At 35.4% G+C, this 23217-nt stretch overlaps 2 protein-coding genes across 2 annotated transcripts; both read right to left on the bottom strand.

Moving 5' to 3' along the window:
• Positions 1–150: 150 nt before the first annotated feature.
• On the bottom strand, positions 151–12493 carry MSH1 (MUTL protein homolog 1). The gene is made up of 22 exons (XM_068476977.2): positions 12159–12493; positions 11275–11410; positions 11051–11148; positions 9916–9991; positions 9611–9730; positions 9031–9078; positions 8597–8661; positions 7999–8084; positions 7597–7761; positions 7063–7172; positions 6867–6972; positions 6539–6614; positions 6188–6246; positions 5544–5611; positions 4781–4954; positions 3929–4135; positions 3511–3767; positions 3229–3372; positions 2473–2530; positions 2063–2362; positions 817–1536; positions 151–613 (listed from the first exon to the last, which is right to left on the bottom strand). Exons 1-22 carry the CDS (start codon positions 12275–12277, stop codon positions 383–385), a joined length of 3423 nt encoding a protein of 1140 aa, XP_068333078.2. The 5' UTR covers positions 12278–12493; the 3' UTR covers positions 151–382.
• A 4163-nt stretch (positions 12494–16656) lies between these two features.
• Positions 16657–22323, bottom strand: LOC148691832 (DNA mismatch repair protein MSH1, mitochondrial-like). Its single transcript, XM_088683432.1, has 10 exons — positions 21843–22323; positions 20959–21094; positions 20737–20834; positions 19602–19677; positions 19297–19416; positions 18717–18764; positions 18284–18348; positions 17686–17771; positions 17284–17448; positions 16657–16859 (listed from the first exon to the last, which is right to left on the bottom strand). The coding sequence occupies exons 1-10, from the start codon at positions 21959–21961 to the stop codon at positions 16657–16659; spliced, it is 1116 nt and encodes a 371-aa protein (XP_088539558.1). The 5' UTR covers positions 21962–22323.
• Between the last annotated feature and the right edge of the window lie 894 nt (positions 22324–23217).

Raw genomic sequence — 23217 nt, forward strand, 5'->3', positions numbered from 1 at the left:
CAAAAAGGAACCGTTTATCGGTGTGCATACACTTCTGCTATATAATCTGCATAGTCAAAAACTCGCCATTTTAGCTCATAAGAGTCATGCTTCCACTCAATGAAACCAAAAACTGTAATGTAGCAATGACGATATGTCAAGTATTGCGGATTGGGTAGAAAAAGGAGAATCGGATAAATAACAATTGTAATATATTACAAGTACCAGCAGAACTTCACATCCGTCTACTTGGCTGACAAACACGTTAAGTGGAGCAACAGAACAAAAACAAAATTGTTGCAGCCACTGCTACAAATACATACATATATAGGTTAAAGGATTGCCAACCATCTCTCCATTTTCCCTAACAAAAGCAACCTTGTACATAAAGATATCTGCGGAATTATCTACATACCGCCACACCATCCAAGGAAAGATTGGACGTTCCAAAATTCCTATGCTTACCATCAGCCACATTGATCAGATGGTATCCTTGATTAGGAAGCTGGTTGATTAGAAGAGTCTCTAATTGGCAAGCCAAGCTCTTTCCCGGGACAGTGAAATAAAGGAAATTGGCGTTCTGCAGTCCTTCCTTTGAACGATGTGCACGGACTCGTCCCTCCAGATCATCCGTCTATGAAACCAATATGTAGACATATTAGATTGAAACTCATAGCATAATAAAAAGTTTTATAATACATGAGCGTCATTTTTTCAGCCAATGACCGAGACCAATAATTATCAAGGACATAGACCGACCTTGAGAGCGACTATCATGACTACTTTTTTCTTAAAACCAGAAATAACTGAAAGGAATTTCTGTTAACAAAAAATTACCTGCCCGACATACAGTCGCTTATCAGGCCTGAGAATCACATATACACATGACAGACCAATGGTTGATGGAGGTGGCTGTTCCCTTGTACCAATTAGAACACAGCGCATCTCAGTAAGTTCTGATGTTTTTTTCTTCTTATAGAGCTCAGTCAGCATCTTTTGGCAAATCAAGGTGATTGCACTCTCAACCTCCTTCTGAAGGACTTCCATTCTGTTCGTTGATCCTGTCACAGCTTCAACTTTAGCACTACTTGACGGGGGATGGGATCTCTCAGAATTGCTAAAACCTGTGGAACTTAACTGTTCAACTTTTGTGTCATTCTTTCCTAGAAGTACCTCATTTGCGTAAACTGAATGATACAGGTCTTCAGCTCTGTCGATTATTGTTTCAGGAATCCCTTCCCTCTTAGCCGTTTCAAATGCTAAGCTTTCTCTACAGATCCCATCCATCAACTTCCAGGTTGGTTTTGTTTGGCCATCCACATATACAGTTCCCATTGCTTTGTTTACAGTGTTCTTTGTATTAAGAGGCAAACTAAATATCCCATGCAAGTGGGTAGATATGATACCAAGACAACCTATTGCATCAAGAGTTTCAACAATACTACCAGCAATACATGTACCCTTTGCTGTTTCTGTTCCTCGGCAGATTTCATCTACAAGTACGAGACTTCTCTTAGTGGCTCCAGTAACAATGGACCGAATTTCTGACATCTCCACCTGAAACAATGAAATTGGGTAACATGAAGTGTGTACGGCTGCAACCATTAAAAGTTGATGTTCCAATTCCAGTCTGTATGGGATTCAGATGATTAAAAATATGTATGAGGAATCAGAAAATCACGTCAAACAAAACACTTAGGCAAGTTTTTCTTTTAGATTAATTTGTGATTTGATCCAAACATTGTTCTATATAACATGTAAGCCATAGGGAAGAAGGTGAGGGAGAGAAGAAACTACAGCGCACGAGAGATGAAGATAGAGTAAAGTTGGGTCTTAAGTCCCAGACAATGACAAAACTGCAATCCAATTGCAGAAGGGCTTGTTTACATAGGCAGTCTAATAATAAAATTCCGCGATAAGACATAAAGGAAATTAAGGGGCTCAAGTCCTCCCTGCTTGAAGTGGAAAGATTAAGGACATGTAGCTGAGCATGAAGAGCTTAACTAATTTAGGAGAAACTAAACTATTTACTACATTACTTACTGACTATAGGCAACTAAGACAGCATACAATGATATCATACCTGAAAGGAACTTTTCCCATCAGCAGGGCTGTCATAAGATTTCATGTGAAGCATAATCGAATCAAAATGAGGAATCGAGGCTGATTCTGCAGGCACCATAAATCCACATATTCCAAGTAATGCGGCAGCACAAATTGATCGTAACAAACTTGATTTACCACCACCGTTTGGTCCAGTCAAAAGAAACAATGACTGCATATCAACAGTGTTATTTACAGCACTACCCTCTGCTACATCCAACCAGTATGGCGATAAACCAACTATCTTCATCCCATTTCCTCCATTCAATGGTTTTACATCCTACGTCCAACAAATAAATATATATAACAGTTACAGTACAGATGTAAGAGACATGATATGGATATGTGAGCTGTCAATCAAAAAGGACCAGAGTGATTTATTGACACTACCTTCGACCTACAGGACTCTCCAAGGGTGGGAAATACCCATTTCCTTCTTCTCCCTTCACTGCAATATGCCGGCAACAAAATCAGAATACAATAGATACCACACTTAAGATGTTAATAATAAAGCAACCTCCCAAGAGATCAAATTTGTGGAATTCAAAGAAAGGTTATAAAACCTACAATAAAAAATAACATGGATGATGGTTCTTACTTCTTATTGTTAGTCAGTTCTTAGCTAACAGCTTAGGATTTGATCAAAGCTTCACTGAGGCTGAGTTTTCGTTAAAATTCTATGGCTGAGTTTTCGTTAAAATTCTATTGCATCAAATAATAACTCCATGAAAACTTTCAACTTATTTAATTCCTTTAACATGAGCAAAGAAAACCAACCTCCTGGGGTTTAGTGAAACAACAAAACTGCCCTCATTGAACGAGGGAGTAAAAGTAATATCTAAAACCAGATTGAAGATCTGTGTAACATATGCTTAAGATGATCAAAGAGAATGAGAAAACCTAATACAGGTGATACTCTGATAGTCTCAGTAAGTTCTTACATCAAGAAAACAACTGATTTATTATGACTACCCAATGAAAATACTGTCCACAGAATAAAATTATAGTACAGATAGACACTATGCATTGAAAGGGATCCCTACAAATTATTCTAGCTGACCATCTAACTATTAAATCACACCGCTGATTACAATTGCAGATGATACGAGTACTGTTTAAAGGCATTATAAAGTCATAAAACCCAACCTCACATGAGCAAATAATGCCTTTGCAATAACTAGAAGCATTGAGGAGAATACAAGGATATTGATCTTCGCTTGTAAATCAGAAGAAAGTCCCCTCAACAATTCCAATACCCTTGTTTTGGCCTTGGCACCTGCCTCATGGTACCTACAACAGAAAAAGAAAAAGAAAATAAACGGTTAAGTAACTCTATTCAATGTAGAGGACTAAATGAAGAAATAAAGTGTCGGTTAGCCAAATTGAAGAAGAATGAAAGCAACTTCCATATCAAGGAAAATAGCACACCTTGTTAAAGCATCCTCCACTTTCGCTGTGGTAAACCACTCTTCTCCAACCTTTCTACCTTTTGAATCTAGAGCAGGTTTAAGCTGTTTAATCTGTTCTTCCCCAGGGGTACCACCCCAAACAGCAGGTGCAAACCGTTTACCCTTAAACCAAACAGCTTCGTGCTCCCGTGCATATAATATTTCTCCTTTTGGGCCTCCAAGTGGAGCTGTGGTGGCCTTTATTCTAGAAATAATAGGCAGGAAATCTTCAGTAACCTGCAAAGTTCTAAATGCTATGAACATATGTACATCAAAATGCTTATAATTGGGAAAGAAAATGTTGAAATCTTAATGTAGTGCCTTCTAGGAAAATATAATTTAAAGTTAATTTTGAGACATGTAAATGTGTGAGCCAAAGTTGAGTGCTGGAGACCTACTGCTAGAGATAACACCTCAGCAGCCTTTTCCACTTCTGCAACCGCTTCCTCTATATGCATTCTCTTTATACGACCTTTCCATGAAGACTCCATATCCTCAAAAAAATCATTAGGAACAACAAGAAAAGAACTAAATTTTTGGTCATGTTCTCCATCCAGGGAGATCATTTCACCAATACTATCTGAAGTGCACTCGCATTCATTAACCTGGCCAAAAAAGGGACTAATATTATATGCATGGAAAACAAACAGTATAGACACTTTAGGATCTATATGAATACCTGCAAGATTTACACGTCTCAATCCACAGCAATCTACTAAATTTATAATCGTCCAACCAAAGAGTGCTTTCAATTGCAAAAGAAAGAGAAGATATACCAACGCCTTCCAAAAGATACATGTTTTATAAAGAATCTAGTAACTTATTACGACTATTAAAAAACTTATACCTATAATTCAAAATGGATGTTTCATGGATTTTGAAAGATTTGTGTAACATCCTTTATAGCAAGTCTTTGAGAACTAAGATTAAATGTATTTGAATCAAATAGAGCGGGAACTTATGAGATTTATGTTAGGCTAAGCACTAGTGCCCTTCATAGAGAAGACAACAAGAATATACATAGGGGGCTCCATATTGAAGATTGTAAAGTGAATGTTTCATTTCCAGGAGGGGTCTTGAACCCTGATATTTCAAATTTCATGAACAAGGATCTAGCCATCTAGTTTGGAAGTTGGTTTTTCACTTAACCTATTCAACTATAAAACTTTTCCTTGTAAACTAGAGGACATTAAAAACTGAAAGAAAAAGATCAGAAAAAACAGTAAAATCAACTCAGCAGCTGTACTTACTAATGTCTCAAAGTCAATTTTCAATCCAGTTGCCACCCATGTAGGATCCATCAACAACTGCAGGATTTCACATAGCTGAGGGGCTTTTTGCATGTGCAATATTTCATCGAGAACATTTTTAATTCTGCAGAACTCAATATGATTGGCCTCCCTCAGTTCAAGAAGCTTCACCAGCTGTGAAACATACAACCAGGATTATTTACCAGGGTATAAAAAGGCATGCGTATATGGAGGCACACACACACATGAATACTCCCCTGTATGCATATTCACTAAAACATCCATGTATTATGTGAGAACCATTTATTGACTAAATTTATATTCAACAGTTAAATATAGTCGAGACACGGGACAAAATTCTTTAAATAGAGATATAATGGAAGAAAATACTTAAAATACTCACCTTTCAATCTCACAGCATTGCATCGAAAATCTAAAAAATAAACATTAAAAGACTGAAATCTGGGAAGTAATTACTCAGCTAACCTAGATACTTCAAATTCATACTTGAGTCGTAGAAAGGTCAATGCCAACTATGGAGAAGGATATCACTAGGACGAAAGGTTTTACACTGGTGAAAGAGAAGAACCAAGAACCGTCTATAAAAAAATGGTAATTCACTATACCAGCTCACAGTAGTTCATTTATATTCAAACTGTAATTTACAGAGACTGTTTTAAGGTCTTGATATTTTATAAAAGTGCGAAGAACGAAAGCAAGAGCAAGCTATGTTTAAATCACAAAAACAAGGTCAGGATACAACCTTTGCAGGTGAAACACAAGTAAACTCAGGAATCGAGCACGTTATGTTGCTCATAAGTCTGCACGTTGCTGATTTAATAACAAATAAAAAAACACTTGTCAGAGGATTTAGAAAAACATAATAATGAGATGGCATGCCACGCAGGTCAAACATAACACGTTAAATGCTAATCTATTGTTCAGGATCTCAGGGGAACAAAATACTGTAATTAGTACATTATGATAAATTTAGATAATCTAGAATCTTACAGACACATTTTATTTGAAACTTTGAATCACGCAGGTTAGTGGCTCTTATTATTTTGAGTCTTCTCGCTTTGAAGCCTTTCTGCAGGGAACTCACCTAGTATATGGAAAAGTGTACCCTTATTAATTAAAATTGTTACTTTTTTAAGTTCGCCCCCACCCACCCTCTATATATCATATAAATTAATTAATATGTCTCTCAGTTGGTGTGTGAGTGGACATGAATGTAGTGGCACACGTTTGAGCAGAAACTGTACAAAGTCAGGGAGCAATGCACCAGGATTGACTTAGTATAAAACAAACCAAAAGATAATGGGCAGGAAACAATATGTTTGGGGAAAAGAATTCAGATGCTATGATCTCATGCTGAAGCAGTACAAAAAGTACATCACAGCTCACCTTGAATTGTGGATGATATATCATAAGCTGGAGGATTAAGAAGAAGATCCCTAACATACCTGAGAAATCAGAAACAAACAAATCTAAAGAACAAAGTACGAAAACATGTACCCACACAGACATACAGCTGTATGTGTACATTAGCATATTATGAGATTGTACATCGAACAGAACTGAGTGAAAAGGGAAACTGGAGGAATTTGTCATTTGAATGAAAGAAAAACTCGGCAGTGATCAAATGGCAGTGATGTATTTGTTCAGGCACACCAAAGAAAAAGCATGCATATGGTCACAACAAAATGTAGGGCTATGCAGTTTGTTACAACGGAAAAGCATACATAATATACTCACAACAAAGGGAGGCCTGTGCAATTTGAAGGAAGCAACACCTTCAACAAACAAGGTATGCCCTCAGTTGGTATGGCACCTGGAAGTGTGCAGAAACATATCAATCACTTTTAACTTGACAACGACCTCATATCATGACAATCAAACAAGGGTAGTGCTATCCACACACCCATTTTTACCTCTCACACACCCCTCTCAATTTTCGGGCATCGGATCAAATGAATTGAAGAAGATCAATGAACAAAAATTAACATGGGTGTGTAAGAGGTAAAAAAAGGGGTGTGTGAACAGCACTACCCTAAAGTAAAACCGTTGATACAAATAGACAAACCAATTTGAGTTGCTGTTCCAAGGGTTAAAGGGTGGGGTCTGTTTTCTGAAGGCACACTCACATTCCTGAACGTAACTTCTTCATCAAGACCATAAAGATCTTTAACCTGAGACGTTCGATAGACAGATGGATATCTCATACCATATGCCAGTGAACAAAAAGTGGAATACACAATAAATTCATTAGATATGTTAACCTTAGATAAAATCTCAGTGACAGGATTGCCTTCAAACCATTCAAAATGTCTACCATTACATTCTCCCCACAGTAAGCCTCCCTCACCAAATTCTCCCCAACGACAAGTGCCTGTAAAGGAGACTCTTGATATAATTAAGCATCAAATAAACTACTTAAGGAAGAATAGCAGAAAGATAAGAGAACTATATAAAGTAATGAAAAAGAAATTTTATTTTCTTGGTTGAAGAGCAAGAAAAAATAATCACCCAAAACTTATATTATGGGAAACGAAGGTTTCTCAAAATATTTGCAAGGCACATTTAGGGGAAAAAAAATTCAAGGTGTAGAATAAGTTAATAACAGAAACTTAATCTGGAGGCATTAACTTTAACTTCCCAAAAGGTCTATGCCTCACTTGGCAGAGAAAAATGCAAGCCACAACCAAAATCAGATATCCTCAGCACAATTTTACAATTTGGCCTAACAGAAGCAACCCACAGGCAATAAAGGATGCACCAACCATTTTTGACATTAATTTAGAAGTTATATCTACCTGAGAAATTGCACCTCAAAGACGTATGCAGAAATAAATGATGGTACCGACATGTACGAAGCTTAGTAACCAAGGCCTCCTCAGTCAAACCATCCTCCGACGAATAAGTTTTCATGGTCTCCAGGACAAAATTGATGCAATACCCTCTTGCGGAACGAGATATTCCTGCCACATATATTTTACAAGTATTAATGAACCTTACACAAGTCAACCTAAGATAGCTGTATTGCCTTTAAGGAGTATGGACAACAGAATCTAACTTACAGCCTTAAGAAAGACACATGAATTTAGGAACTGATTTTTAGCATAAATTGGTGTGCAAAATTAACTTGAAGCATTAAATAATCAAGGATGGGAAAATCTAGTGAATTAACTTTTTGAGAAAATATAATGTATTCTTACCAACAACAGGCATTGGTTCTGGAAAATCAAGATCGTGATCAACCCCAACAAGTCCAAAGACGTAAGGACTACCAGGATGAGCATGCCTGAAATACTCAACAAAACAAGTCAGAAGAAACATATGCATGTCAAGAATTTTGGGCTTCAAATTCAAAAATAAAATTTTCTGAAGCAATATAAGGATACAGGAAATTTTCATGCTCCACACCCTAAATAACATGAAACTTCTGACATCAAAATATGAACAACCATAAGAAGCTTAATGATCATCTTCAATAAAAATCTAATAATTTTTATAAAAACAAAATAAAAGACCACATGTATATTAAATTTCCAAGAAGCAGCATGTGTATTTGTGACGTAGATAACTGTTCATTGAGAACATTTTTTATGACAACTGTACTAACTGTGTTGTACCAGAAATTCAGAACACACAATAACATGCTTCAGGATTAGATATCTATCCCTTTCTTTAAAATAAACAATAAAACAATTTCTATCACTCAATCAAAAAAGGAAACAAAAAAAATCTGTTTAATGGTATGTTATATAACAAAATGACAAACTATAAATGAATGAGTTATCCACATGTAATTACCCCGATATAAAACGCCCTTTACGGGAACGAGCTTGTGTTGGGCCCTGAACTTCTTCCACAATGCACTACAAGGACCAAAGCATGATCATTGAGCAACCAATCAGACGATGAACACTGAACAAAATAGTTGGATGACAAAAAAAATGACCATATAGGGCAATGGATTCATGATACACCACTAAAGGCAACAGAAGTACAAGATGAACACCGTATGAAGCATGCCTCAGCGTTTCAAAGGTGCAAACACACAAATTATGCAGTAGACCTATCATCCATTAATGGAGCAGAAAACAATAAGGACCTGAAGGCGTAATTGCATATTCCGGACAACAGTAAAGTGAATACATAAAAAAGTAGTTAAAACTTCAATGCACCAGGATAATTTATGAATACAATAAAATGATTAGTATAGTTATCATAAATGCTATACTCACCACCGAAAACCCATTCCGTGTCAGATCATCCAAAGTTTGACGAAGATTCTGCAAATCATATATAATTATGCACTGAGTCCTTGACAGAATAAACACATGATAATATGCGTAAGGAATTGATTGAAAAAAATTGACAAGAAACATTTCTTTATATTGGGCTGAATTGGAAAAACATAATTATATAAACTTTGGAAGAAAGAAGCAAAAAAATGGGGTAGAAATTATGCCATACTAATTATTTAGCACGATTCCCAACATACCATCCGATAGCTATGCAAAATAATAAGTTAATAACACATGAGAAAGACCTCTTAAGCATATTCAATTTGCTAAACATGGTATAGTTCCCAGGGAAAACCAAGAGGAACAAAGTTCATACTTTAACAAGGCCCCATTTTTTGATAATCTTGTACAAATGCATAGTAGGGTTTTTACTATTAAGTATATACAGTTTCACCAAAATTAGGAAAGAAATGACGAAGTAAGAATTGTGACAGAATAAAACTTCAATGTCTAGAAATATTTGAAGTTCAAGGAATCCAAATATAACATGCATACGAAAATAAAGTATGATCTATACCACAACCGGGCAACCAGCTCTTGGAATACTATCTGAGCGCAGACCCCCAAAAGGATTTAAACCTGCATATTCAACCAAAATACAAGCATCTATTCCAAGGGCTTCATAAAAGTCACCAACCTGAAAAATAAATAAAATAAAACAATTGTTGCACCTATAATTAATAAACTATATAAAAACACATTACGAATGTTAAGAGATTTCAACAAGGCAGACCAATTATAAAGTAGAAAAGATCGCATGAAAAAATTTAGCATTAAAAGCTTCTTAATACCAAAAGGGCTGATATACAAGTAGTTACATACTCTGCAGAGCAAAACTTCACGTGGAAATTTTGACTTGAACTGCAAGATATCCGAGTTGAGCGTTCCTTCTTTTAGACTAAAACAAACAAGGTATACTTAATGAGCTTTACAAAGAAAGAAACAATCTTTTGAAGCTTCCAAGAAAGATGACCAAATAGTTTTCTATCAAAACCTATGAACATGTAAATGTTTGAAAGAATACTCTTTTACTATGAAAAAAAAACTCTTGGAGATCTTTCAGAAAAGAGTAAATTAATTATTTCTGTCAGGATTCAATTCCTTATATTTGGGAAATTTATGTGCACAAAACATGTAAAGGGACTTTATGCCAACGCAGAGATGCAACAACCTTTCTTTGGATAAAAGATGAGTAGTGCTATTACAAAGAACATCAAGCTGCTACAACTCACGTGTACTACAAAGATGCTATAATTCCAACCCTTTTATATTTAAATTCAAAATACTAGAGATAAATAATCCATACTAAAACTCTTAACTATTAACAATTTACTGTCTTCTAGTCCACATAGAAATTTGATCCATTCTCTGCCTCTAATCTTTCAAGAAAGTTAAAGTACAAAATCCTGTTGATCATGAATGCGAGTAGTGCAAACAGACCTACATGTTTCAAACAGCACTCAAAGGGTCTATAAATCTATGTAAGATTCTTCAAACTCAGTTGTCTTTACATCTAAACATTTAAACTTTGGCACGAAGGACCAAACTTCTAAGTACACACCGAGCTTCTTTCTAGGTTCACTTTGGCATGAAATAGAGATGAAACGTATGGTTGAGCACAGTAATCAACCCCAAGTCTTCTCATCTCAAAACCTGTAACCTGACACTTTGCAGGTTTGATGGCTATCATTGGCATTTCTTTAACCTATCCACGACCCACAGCAGGGAGCTAAATTTGAGGAACCTACAGTTTAGTCCTTCATGTCATCTAAGGATGCAAAAAAGAGGTCATATGAATATTTACATAAAACTTTACACGAAAAGGGAAACAGGCTCAACCGCTAAGAGAAGAAAAGAACGGCACATAACACATGAGTTTTTTCTTCTCATTGTCTCTTCCATAAACACACAATTGAAATAACAATAAGATCGATAAAGTATCATAAAAAGATCTCACCTCCCATTTTTTAAGTTAACGTCCAAGCCTAGCAAATTGGAATAGTCAAGCCTTTTAACCAGCTGGACAGTTGAAGGCTTCCTGCACATCTCCATCCTCTGCAAATGAAACACGTGTGACGATGAAAGATCTTCAGTGAAGATATCAAGAAATCATATTCCCAATGAAAGCCAAAAAAAGAGAACTTGTCTATTCACAACAGCAAAATGTGTGCAGTAACAAACCTCCTTCCACCAAAGTATGTTAGAAAGAGCTCTTTCATCCAGGAAATTATTCAAAGCATTAAGTTTTTTGGTCCCTTTTCTGCTTCCTCCTGAAACTTTTTGATCTTTGAAACAACGAATCCTTCGAAACTGTCCACTATTAATGCAGAACAAAAAAATAATCTCATTGTGCTAGTTAAAGTAAAAGAACAAAATTAAAGATGAATATTAAAGGTACACAGACATACACAAAGAAGGAAAAAAAGTATTACCTACTTCGCCAGTGGGTATGGCTAGTTCTTGAATAGTTGTTCTGTTTCCAAGCATTTATTTTAATTCTTTTAATTAAATGAAGGGAATTCTCATCAGACCACATTTGAATTTTATACGAAGGCTGATTGATACTATCATTTTGTAAGGCATCCTCAAACATTTTCATAAGTATGTTTACAATAAAACGAATTAAGTTGTTGAGTAATAGCTTTGGTTCATTGCACATTACCAAAAACACCAATGCACTTATGGGGAGTTTCGATTTTGTTTCTTTGCTTCTGAAGTATCTTGATTTTAATTAAGTTACGATAATTTCTACATAAACATATCGGAAAGAGTATTTTCCAAAATTGAAATTTTGACAAAGACCCATTAAACCATTTCTTACTCTTCATCGATGAACCAAGCTTGGCATTTCCGAAATCTTATTCGATGGAAATTCAAATCTCGTGGATAAGGCAAGGTCTCTAAAGCTTCAAAAGGATTCTCCTTCCATTGAAATTTCAATGACCCAAGAACATATACAACAATATAAATTCATAATTCAACAATTTTACACACAAAGACATCAGCATGCATAAATTAATAAAACAGAAAATTATTTCATAGAGAGAGAGGGAGAGAGACAGTACATGAGCGGAGGAGAGGGAATGAAAGAGCTGCATTTACGAGGAGGGGAGCGAAGAAGAAGAGCGAGATAGCAGCAGCGAGGGAAAGAGACGACGCCGTTCCGAGTAGCGAGCCAGTACATGGCGGTGAAACACTGAAACTGTATCCAAGTTAGGGTTTTAGAGAGAAGGGGTTTTCGTTTTCCCCTTTTGCCTCTGCTGAACTTCCCGCCAGACAGCAACAGGCTAAAAAGGGCTACTTTTGGGAGCACTGGAGTGGAGGGGCTGGAGGATGTTTTTGTCTGTTTTGGGATGTGGAAGGGCAGGACAGTCTAAGTGATGGAGTTTGGATGCGGTGTGGACTATGGAGTTGGAACGTGTGGATCACTTGTCCGAGGCTATGGACAGAGGTACGGGTGTAATTTGGGTCGGAGATTCCATTCCCAAACGTAATTTCTGTTCCGAATCAACATTTTCGATTCTGAAATTTTCCCAAAAGAGTTGGATGGCAATTAGAATGTATCTCTTTAATTCGGAATTTCTCAAACTTAGCACTATTACATTTATTTTTACTTCTCACGTATTTTTCTTAATTTTTGATCATCGGATCAAGTAAAGTGGAGAAGATCAACAACAAAAAATTAATAAGGATGTTTGAGAAATAAAAATAAGTATGTGAATATCACATTTATAAAAAATCATTTATATTCTTATTTTATCATGTTTGTTATTATATTTAGATATTTTTATTTCGTATTTTGTATATTTAATCATACTTTTATATGTGAAAAATGAAGGGTATAATCTTACCTAATATTTTATAGGAAAATACTTTAAAATGAGACAATTTCTTAATTTTGGGACATAAATAGGAGATTTCAAATATGCACACGGTATGCACAACAATCGGACAGAAATAGGATTTTTCCTACACCTTGAAATGACCAAATTGTCCTCCCATATAAATGGGTTATCCAGAAATTCCAACATTCATTTCTCAGAGACAGAGAAACATAGACAAGAGAGAGAAAATCTCTCTCACCCAATTCCAATTCGAATAACCCTAACTCACCCATCTTCTTCATCCAAGAGCTTTCTCTCTAACCCACCCATCTTCTTCACCCAAGCTCTCTCTCTCTCTCTCTTCCCCTCTCTCTACATTTCGAATATGGACAAGAGCTCTCTCTCTCTAACACACCCATCTTCTTCAATTTTTACCTTTTCATTTGTAGGTTTTGTGAACTGAGTTTGCTTAATTTTGCTTTTTGATTGATGGATTTTTGGAGTTGAAGTGATTGGTTTGGTGTTTCTTGGAGGAGACCCCAAATCCTTCAATTTTGATTTTTTTTTTATTTTTTATTTCTTTGATTTATACGTGAGTTTTCATTCCTTCTGTCTTCTCCCTCCCTCTGCTCCCTCTCTCGATTCAAATTTATAAGCACTAAAATAGGGTTTGGCTTTTGCTGCAATTAAATGAATAAACGTATTAAAGGTCAGTTGCCTTTTGGAGAAGGGATAAATTTGAGGGAAAAGAGAGAAATCAAAGTGGAAAGAATGAAGAAAGAAGGATATGGATGAAATTGTTTCTCATTCTCGTTTACTCTCTTCATATTAAACTCGGTTCTACACTTTATATACCTGACATGCACATGTTATGCTCACAGATCTGAGCTCAACCCAAAAATTTGTGAAATTTGTGAAAAAAAAATTTCCTTAATGTGCATGTGGTGTGCTTGGCTACATCTTAATATGAGAAGCGGGAATATTCACTAGTTATGATGCACGTATGTTGTGCCTCGGAATTTAGCAAGTAAGACCACAACCTAGTTGGCCTCGGCGAAAAAAAAAAAAAATTAAGAAAAAGCTTAGAGGACGTTAAGGATTATGCATGTCCATGATACAACGACAACCAGTATCATGTTTTCCACGTGCACGGTTAAGTGGTGATTGATGTACGTAACAAGACTTTTCAAACTACTACTGTAACCTTGTATACGTAACAATTATGTTTTAATTGTATTAACTATACCAATATATTGCCATTGAAGTTTCTTATTAATGCGAAAAGCAGCTCGTTGCTCGATCTTCAGTTCTATGCATATCATGTGCATGTGCATGTATTGTACATATCATATGCATGTGGTTTGCATATAGTGTATATGGTGGTGACGTCACAAGTGATGACGTCTTTTTTTTTTTTTTTTTTTTTCGAAAACTGAGCTGTGAGCTCTAGATTTTTGGGTTAGCTCAGATCTGTGATCATATCATGTGATGTCGTGTAAATACAGTGAGCAAATCCTAAAAAATTCATCCAACGAAACACTAGCATTTAATGGCTGGCTTTGTTCCCACCTTCGATGCGAGTCCAGTGGTGGTGGTCTCGAGCCTTGGTTGTTTACCGTGTTGCAGGAAAACTTGCAGCCTGCTTGAGTTTAATTCCAACGATCAAGGATGGGATTTGTGACAAGGCTAGGTGTTTTTGACTCATAAGGACGTGATGAAATTGGTGGTGCCTTCGATTTGGATGGTGTTGGTCGGATGACAGTGCACCATGTGTGCATAGTGGGAAAGGGAAATAGTGCATGAGGGAGAAAGTGAGATAAGAGAGAGAGAAAGAGAGTGAGAGAGAGAGAGTAGAGAGAGAAATCAAAAAATTGGAGGAAATAACCCATTTAAATGTGGGTATTTTAGTAATTTTGATTTTGTGCATGGTGTGCATGGCTTGTGTATAGCTGGTTTGTCCTGTTTTTGTCCCAAAATTAAGAAATTGTCCCAGTTTGAAGTATTTTTCTATTTTATATTGTCAAATATGTTTTATGTCATATACACAAATAACAGCCTACAAAATATTGCAAAAATTCAGAAAAAATATTGAATGGTAGATATATAAGAGATCTGAATTTGAATGGTAGATATATTTTCAAACTCTCGCGTAACATAAGAGATTTGAATTATATTATGAAATTCTCGATGATCCAAAGTTCTAAACTTATTGGAATTAATATTTGATTCCAATACTTTTTTGAATTAGCATTGGAATGATTTGGTTCCGATCCGACCGAAATTTCCGATTTAAGACTTTTCCATGATAACATTGCTTTATTTAAAAAATAAAATAAAATAAATAAGCCTCAATAATTTATGAACCATTTGGATGGAAAAAAAATTTGTGTGGGACTTGGCTTGCCACTGTACTTTGCTGAGTGGTACTACAGTCCACTTAAAACTCGCCACATGGTAATTATTAAATATAATCATTTATCATTCTTTTATAATAATTCTCATAATTATTTTTTCTACTAATTAATATATCATGAGATCAATCTAATTGTTCATTTTTTTTTTCTTCTTCTCCCCTCTGTCTTTTTTCTTCCCAAAATTTCCCTGTCATCTTCTTCCCCCGCTATTTCTCCTCTCTCTAAATACAAACATGCAAACTCGAATCAAATACCCTCAAAGCATGATGACACAATATGCACTTAGCTTCAAACATTTTACAAGAGTAGGAAACCATATGGATCGAACTATGAGAGACAAACTCAATTGTGTTCCCTATTTTATGACCTTTTTCGGTTGCTTATAGATAGTAACTCATTCCTTACTAACTTCTCTTAACCTTAATGCCAGACAACTCATGTAATTACTTTTAAAGAGCTTGAATATTTTATTGGTTGCTTTCCATTATAAAAGTGAAAACTCACAAGACAAAATTGCAGTTAGATTCAAATTCGACATAATTAGTGAAACTTGAATAAAAAATTTACATGAGATCAATCAAAAGAGGGATGAGAGTAGGAAACCAATGCTCATGCCAGATTTTGGAATGTGGATAAAGGCAGGCCAAACAAGGATTAAACTAGAGGGAAAGAGGTGGGAGAGTGAGAGAAGAAAGTGAAGACTCATGGCAAAACATAAACTCTTTAGATTGTTTCGCAGCACATGTTATACTCAAAGATCTGAGCTCAATCCAAAAATTTGTGAAATTTGTGAAAAAATTTCCGTAATGTGCATATGGTGTGCCCCAGAATTTAGTGAGTATGACCACAACCTAGTTGGCTTCGGCAAAAAAAAAAAATTAAGAAAAAACTTAGAGGACATTAAGGATCATGTGTGCATGAAATAACAACGAGTATCATGTTTTCCATGTGCACAGTGAAGCGGTGATTGATGTACGTAACAAGACCTTCCAAACTGTCACTGTAACCTTGTATACGTAACAATTATGTTTTAATTGTATCCACTATGCCAATAGGTTGCTGTTAAAGTTTCTTATTAATGTGAAAGCAGCTCGTTGCTCGATCTCTAATTATGTGTATATCATGTTCATGTATTGTACATATGATGTGCATGTGGTGTGCATATAGTGTATATGGTGGTGATGTCACATGTCATGAGCATATCATGTGATGTCATGTACATATGATGTGATGTCGTGTACATATGATGTGCATGTACTAACATGTGATGCGCATGTGGTGTGCATACAGTGTATATAGTGGTGATGTCACATGTCATGAGTATATCATGTGATGTCGTGTACATATGATGGACATCTCATACCATATGCCAGTGAACAAAAAGTGGAATACACAATAAATTCATTAGATATGTTAACCTTAGATAAAATCTCAGTGACAGGATTGCCTTCAAACCATTCAAAATGTCTACCATTACATTCTCCCCACAGTAAGCCTCCCTCACCAAATTCTCCCCAACGACAAGTGCCTGTAAAGGAGACTCTTGATATAATTAAGCATCAAATAAACTACTTAAGGAAGAATAGCAGAAAGATAAGAGAACTATATAAAGTTATGAAAAAGAAATTTTATTTTCTTGGTTGAAGAGCAAGAAAAAATAATCACCCAAAACTTATATTATGGGAAACGAAGGTTTCTCAAAATATTTGCAAGGCACATTTAGGGGAAAAAAAATTCAAGGTGTAGAATAAGTTAATAACAGAAACTTAATCTGGAGGCATTAACTTTAACTTCCCAAAAGGTCTATGCCTCACTTGGCAGAGAAAAATGCAAGCCACAACCAAAATCAGATATCCTCTGCACAAGTTTACAATTTGGCCTAACAGAAGCACCCCACAGGCAATAAAGGATGCACCAACCATTTTTGACATTAATTTAGAAGTTATATCTACCTGAGAAATTGTTCCTCAAAGACGTATGCAGAAATAAATGATGGTACCGACATGTACGAAGCTTAGTAACCAAGGCCTCCTCAGTCAAACCATCCTCCGACGAATAAGTTTTCATGGTCTCCAGGACAAAATTGATGCAATACCCTCTTGCGGAACGAGATATTCCTGCCACATATATTTTACCAGTATTAATGAACCTTACACAAGTCAACCTAAGATAGCTGTATTGCCCTTAAGGACCATGGACAACAGAATCTAACTTACAGCCTTAAGAAAGACACATGAATTTAGGAACTGATTTTTAGCATAAATTGGAGTGCAAAATTAACTTGAAGCATTAAATAATCAAGGACGGGAAAATCTAGTGAATTAACTTTTTGAGAAAATATAATGTATTCTTACCAACAACAGGCATTGGTTCTGGAAAATCAAGATCGTGATCAACCCCAACAAGTCCAAAGACGTAAGGACTACCAGGATGAGCATGCCTGAAATACTCAACAAAACAAGTCAGAAGAAACATATGCATGTCAAGAATTTTGGGCTTCAAATTCAAAAATAAAATTTTCTGAAGCAATATAAGGATACAGGAAATTTTCATGCTCCACACCCTAAATAACATGAAACTTCTGACATCAAAATATGAACAACCATAAGAAGCTTAATGTTTCATCTTCAATAAAAATCTAATAATTTTTATAAAAACAAAATAAAAGACCACATGTATATTAAATTTCCAAGAAGCAGCACGTGTATTTGTGACGTAGATAACTGTTCATTGAGAACATTTTTTATGCAACTGTACCAACTGTGTTGTACCAGAAATTCAGAACACAGAATAACATGCTTCAGGATTAGATATCTATCCCTTTCTTCAAAATAAACAATAAAACAATTTCTATCACTCAATTCAAAAAAGGAAACAAAAAAATCTGTTTAATGGTATGTTATATAACAAAATGACAAACGATAAATGAATGAGTTATCCACATGTAATTACCCCGATATAAAACGCCCTTTACGGGAACGAGCTTGTGTTGGGCCCTGAACTTCTTCCACAATGCACTACAAGGACCAAAGCATGATCATTGAGCAACCAATCAGACGATGAACACTGAACAAACTAGTTGGATGACAAAAAAATGACCATATAAGGCAATGGATGCATGATACACCACTAAAGGCAACAGAAGTACAAGATGAACACCGTATGAAGCATGCATCAGCGTTTCAAAGGTGCAAACATACAAATTATGCAGTAGACCTATCATCCATTAATGGAGCAGAAAACAATAAGGACCTGAAGGCGTAATTGCATATTCCGGACAACAGTAAAGTGAATACATAAAAAAGTAGTTAAAACTTCAATGCACCAGGATAATTTATGAATACAATAAAATGATTAGTATAGTTATCATAAATGCTATACTCACCACCGAAAACCCATTCCGTGTCAGATCATCCAAAGTTTGACGAAGATTCTGCAAATCATATATAATTATGCACTGAGTCCTCGACAGAATAAACACATGATAATATGCGTAAGGAATTGATTGAAAAAAATTGACAAGAAACATTTCTTTATATTGGGCTGAATTGGAAAAACATAATTTTATAAACTTTGGAAGAAAGAAGCAAAAAAATGGGGTAGAAATTATGCCATACTAATTATTTAGCACGATTCCCAACATACCATCCTATAGCTATGCAAAATAATAAGTTAATAACACATGTGAAAGACCTCTTAAGCATATTCAATTTGCTAAACATGGTATAGTTCCCAGGGAAAACCAAGAGGAACAAAGTTGATACTTTAACAAGGCCCCATTTTTTGATAATCTTGTACAAATGCATAGTAGGGTTTTTACTATTAAGTATATACAGTTTCTCCAAAATTAGGAAAGAAATGACAAAGTAAGAATTGTGACAGAATAAAACTTCAATGTCTAGAAATATTTGAAGTTCAAGGAATCCAAATATAACATGCATACGAAAATAAAGTATGATCTATACCACAACCGGGCAACCAGCTCTTGGAATACTATCTGAACGCAGACCCCCAAAAGGATTTAAACCTGCGTATTCAACCAAAATACAAGCATCTATTCCAAGGGCTTCATAAAAGTCACCAACCTGAAAAATAAATAAAATAAAACAATTGTTGCACCTATAATTAATAAACTATATATAAACATATTACGAATGTTAAGAGATTTCAACAAGGCAGACCAATTATAAAGTAGAAAAGATCGCATGAAAAAATTTAGCATTAAAAGCTTCTTAATACCAAAAGGGCTGATATACAAGTAGTTACATACTCTGCAGAGCAAAACTTCACGTGGAAATTTTGACTTGAACTGCAAGATCTCCCAGTTGAGCGTTCCTTCTTTTAGACTAAAACAAACAAGGTATACTTAATGAGCTTTACAAAGAACGAAACAATCTTTTGAAGCTTCCAAGAAAGATGACCATAATAGTTTTCTATCAAAACCTATGAACATGTAAATGTTTGAAAGAATACTCTTTTACTATGAATAAAAAACTCTTGGAGATCTTTCAGAAAAGAGTAAATTAATTATTTCTGTCAGGATTCAATTCCTTATATTTGGGAAATTTACGTGCACAAAACATGTAAAGGGACTTTTTGCCAACGCAGAGATGCAACAACCTTTCTTTGGATAAAAGATGAGTAGTGCTATTACAAAGAACATCAAGCTGCTACAACTCACGTGTACTACAAAGATGCTATAATTCCAACCCTTTTATATTTAAATTCAAAATACTAGAGATAAATAATCCATACTAAAACTCTTAACTATTAACAATTTACTGTCTTCTAGTCCACATAGAAATTTGATCCATTCTCTGCCTCTAATCTTTCAAGAAAGTTAAAGTACAAAATCCTGTTGATCATGAATGCGAGTAGTGCAAACAGACCTACATGTTTCAAACAGCACTCAAAGGGTCTATAAATCTATGTAAGATTCTTCAAACTCAGTTGTCTTTACATCTAAACATTTAAACTTTGGCACGAAGGACCAAACTTCTAAGTACACACCGAGCTTCTTTCTAGGTTCACTTTGGCATGAAATAGAGATGAAACGTATGGTTGAGCACAGTAATCAACCCAAGTCTTCTCATTTCAAAACCTGTAACCTGACACTTTGCAGGTTTGATGGCTATCATTGGCATTTCTTTAACCTATCCACGACCCACAGCAGGGAGCTAAATTTGAGGAACCTACAGTTTAGTCCTTCATGTCATCTAAGGATGCAAAAAAGAGGTCATATGAATATTTACATAAAACTTTACAAGAAAAGGAAAACAAGCTCAACCGCTAAGAGCAGAAAAGAACGGTACATAACACATGAGTTTTTTCTTCTCATTGTCTCTTCCATAAACACACAATTGAAATAACAATAAGATCGATAAAGTATCATAAAAAGATCTCACCTCCCATTTTTTAAGTTAACGTCCAAGCCTAGCAAATTGGAATAGTCAAGCCTTTTAACCAGCTGGACAGTTGAAGGCTTCCTGCACATCTCCATCCTCTGCAAATGAAACACGTGTGACGATGAAAGATCTTCAGTGAAGATATCAAGAAATCATATTCCCAATGAGCCAAAAAAAGAGAACTTGTCTATTCACAACAGCAAAATGTGTGCAGTAACAAACCTCCTTCCACCAAAGTATGTTAGAAAGAGCTCTTTCATCCAGGAAATTATTCAAAGCATTAAGTTTTTTGGTCCCTTTTCTGCTTCCTCCTGAAACTTTTTGATCTTTGAAACAACGAATCCTTCGAAACTGTCCACTATTAATGCAGAACAAAAAAATAATCTCATTGTGCTAGTTAAAGTAAAAGAATAAAATTAAAGATGAATATTAAAGGTACACAGACACACACAAAGAAGGAAAAAAAGTATTACCTACTTCGCCAGTGGGTATGGCTAGTTCTTGAATAGTTGTTCTGTTTCCAAGCATTTATTTTAATTCTTTTAATTAAATGAAGGGAATTCTCATCAGACCACATTTGAATTTTATACCAAGGCTGATTGATACTATCATTTTGTAAGGCATCCTCAAACATTTTCATAAGTATGTTTACAATAAAACGAATTAAGTTGTTGAGTAATAGCTTTGGTTCATTGCACATTACCAAAAACACCAATGCACTTATGGGGAGTTTCGATTTTGTTTCTTTGCTTCTGAAGTATCTTGATTTTAATTAAGTTACGATAATCTCTACATAAACATATCGGAAAGAGTATTTTCCAAAATTGAAATTTTGACAAAGACCGATTAAACCATTTCTTACTCTTCATCGATGAACCAAGCTTGGCATTTCCGAAATCTTATTCGATGGAAATTCAAATCTCGTGGATAAGGCAAGGTCTCTAAAGCTTCAAAAGGATTCTCCTTTCATTGAAATTTCAATGACCCAAGAACATATACAACAATATAAATTCATAATTCAACAATTTTACACACAAAGACATCAGCATGCATAAATTAATAAAACAGAAAATTATTTCATAGAGAGAGAAGGAGAGAGAGAGTACATGAGCGGAGGAGAGGGAATGAAAGAGCTGCATTTACGAGGACGGGAGCGAAGAAGAAGAGCGAGATGGCAGCAGCGAGGGAAAGAGACGACGCCGTTCCGAGTAGCGAGCCAGTACATGGCGGTGAAACACTGAAACTGTATCCAAGTTAGGGTTTTAGAGAGAAGGGGTTTTCGTTTTCCCCTTTTGCCTCTTCTGAACTTCCCGCCAGACAGCAACAGGTTAAAAAGGGCTACTTTTGGGAACACTGGAGTGGAGAGACTGGAGGATGTTTTTGTCTGTTTTGGGATGTGGAAGGGCAGGACAGTCTAAGTGAGATGGGGTTTGGATGCGGTGTGGACTATGGAGTTGGAACGTGTGGATCACTTGTCCGAGGCTAAGGACAGAGGTACGGGTGTATTTTGGATTGGAGATTCCATTCCCAATCGTAATTTCTGTTCCGAATCAACATTTTCGATTCTGAAATTTTCCCAAAAGAGTTGGATGGCAATTAGAATGTATCTCTTTAATTCGGAATGTCTCAAACTTAGCATTATTACATTATTTTTACTTTTCACGTATTTTTCTTAATTTTTGATCCTCGGATCAATTAAATTGAAGAATATCAACAATAAAAAATTAATAAAGATGTTTGAGAAATAAAAATAAGTATGTGAATATCACATTTATAAAAAATCATTTATATTCTTATTTTATCATGTGTGTTATTATATTTAGATATTTTTATTTCGTATTTTGTATATTTAATCATACTTTTATATGTGAAAAATGAAGGGTATAATCTTACCTAATATTTTATAGGAAAATACTTTAAAATGAGACAATTTCTTAATCTTGGAACATAAATAGGAGATTTCAAATAAGCACACGGTATGCACAACAATCAGACAGAAATAGGATTTTTCCTACACCTTGAAATGACCAAATTGTCCTCCCATATAAATGGATTATCCAGAAATTCCAACATTCATTTCTCATTTTGTAGAGACAGAGAAACATAGACAAGAGAGAGAAAATCTCTCTCACCCAATTCCAATTCGAATAACCCTAACTCACCCATCTTCTTCTTCCAAGAGCTCTCTCTCTATCCCACCCATCTTCTTCGCCCAAGCTCTCTCTTTCTCTCTCTCTCTCTCTCTCTCTCTCTCTCTCTCTCTCTCTCTACATTTCGAATATGGACAATAGCTCTCTCTCTAACCCACCCATCTTCTTCAATTTTTACCTTTTCATTTGTAGGTTTTGTGAACTGAGTTTGCTTAATTTTGCTTTTTGATTGATGGATTTTTGGAGTTGAAGTGATTGGTTTGGTGTTTCTTGGAGGAGACCCCAAATCCTTCAATTTTGATAGTTTTTATTTTTTATCATTTCTTTGATT

Source organism: Pyrus communis, chromosome 13 (genome assembly GCF_041283825.1).
Source record: "Pyrus communis isolate YQ-2024b chromosome 13, ASM4128382v1, whole genome shotgun sequence".
NCBI lineage: Eukaryota > Viridiplantae > Streptophyta > Magnoliopsida > Rosales > Rosaceae > Pyrus > Pyrus communis.

What these genes read in the sequence shown, in the direction of transcription:
- MSH1 (XM_068476977.2), bottom strand. Translation starts at nt 12,277, where the DNA reads ATGTACTGGCTCGCTACTCGGAACGGCGTCGTCTCTTTCCCTCGCTGC. An exon ending in AAAGGGCGTTTTATATCGGG is followed by an intron (nt 8,085 to 8,596) that starts GTAATTACATGT and finishes TGAGTATTTCAG; the next exon opens with GCATGCTCATCCTGGTAGTC. An exon ending in GTGGAGGATGCTTTAACAAG is followed by an intron (nt 3,373 to 3,510) that starts GTGTGCTATTTT and finishes TTTCTGTTGTAG; the next exon opens with GTACCATGAGGCAGGTGCCA.
- LOC148691832 (XM_088683432.1), bottom strand. Translation starts at nt 21,961, where the DNA reads ATGTACTGGCTCGCTACTCGGAACGGCGTCGTCTCTTTCCCTCGCTGC. An exon ending in AAAGGGCGTTTTATATCGGG is followed by an intron (nt 17,772 to 18,283) that starts GTAATTACATGT and finishes TGAGTATTTCAG; the next exon opens with GCATGCTCATCCTGGTAGTC. An exon ending in AGAACCAATGCCTGTTGTTG is followed by an intron (nt 17,449 to 17,685) that starts GTAAGAATACAT and finishes TATATGTGGCAG; the next exon opens with GAATATCTCGTTCCGCAAGA.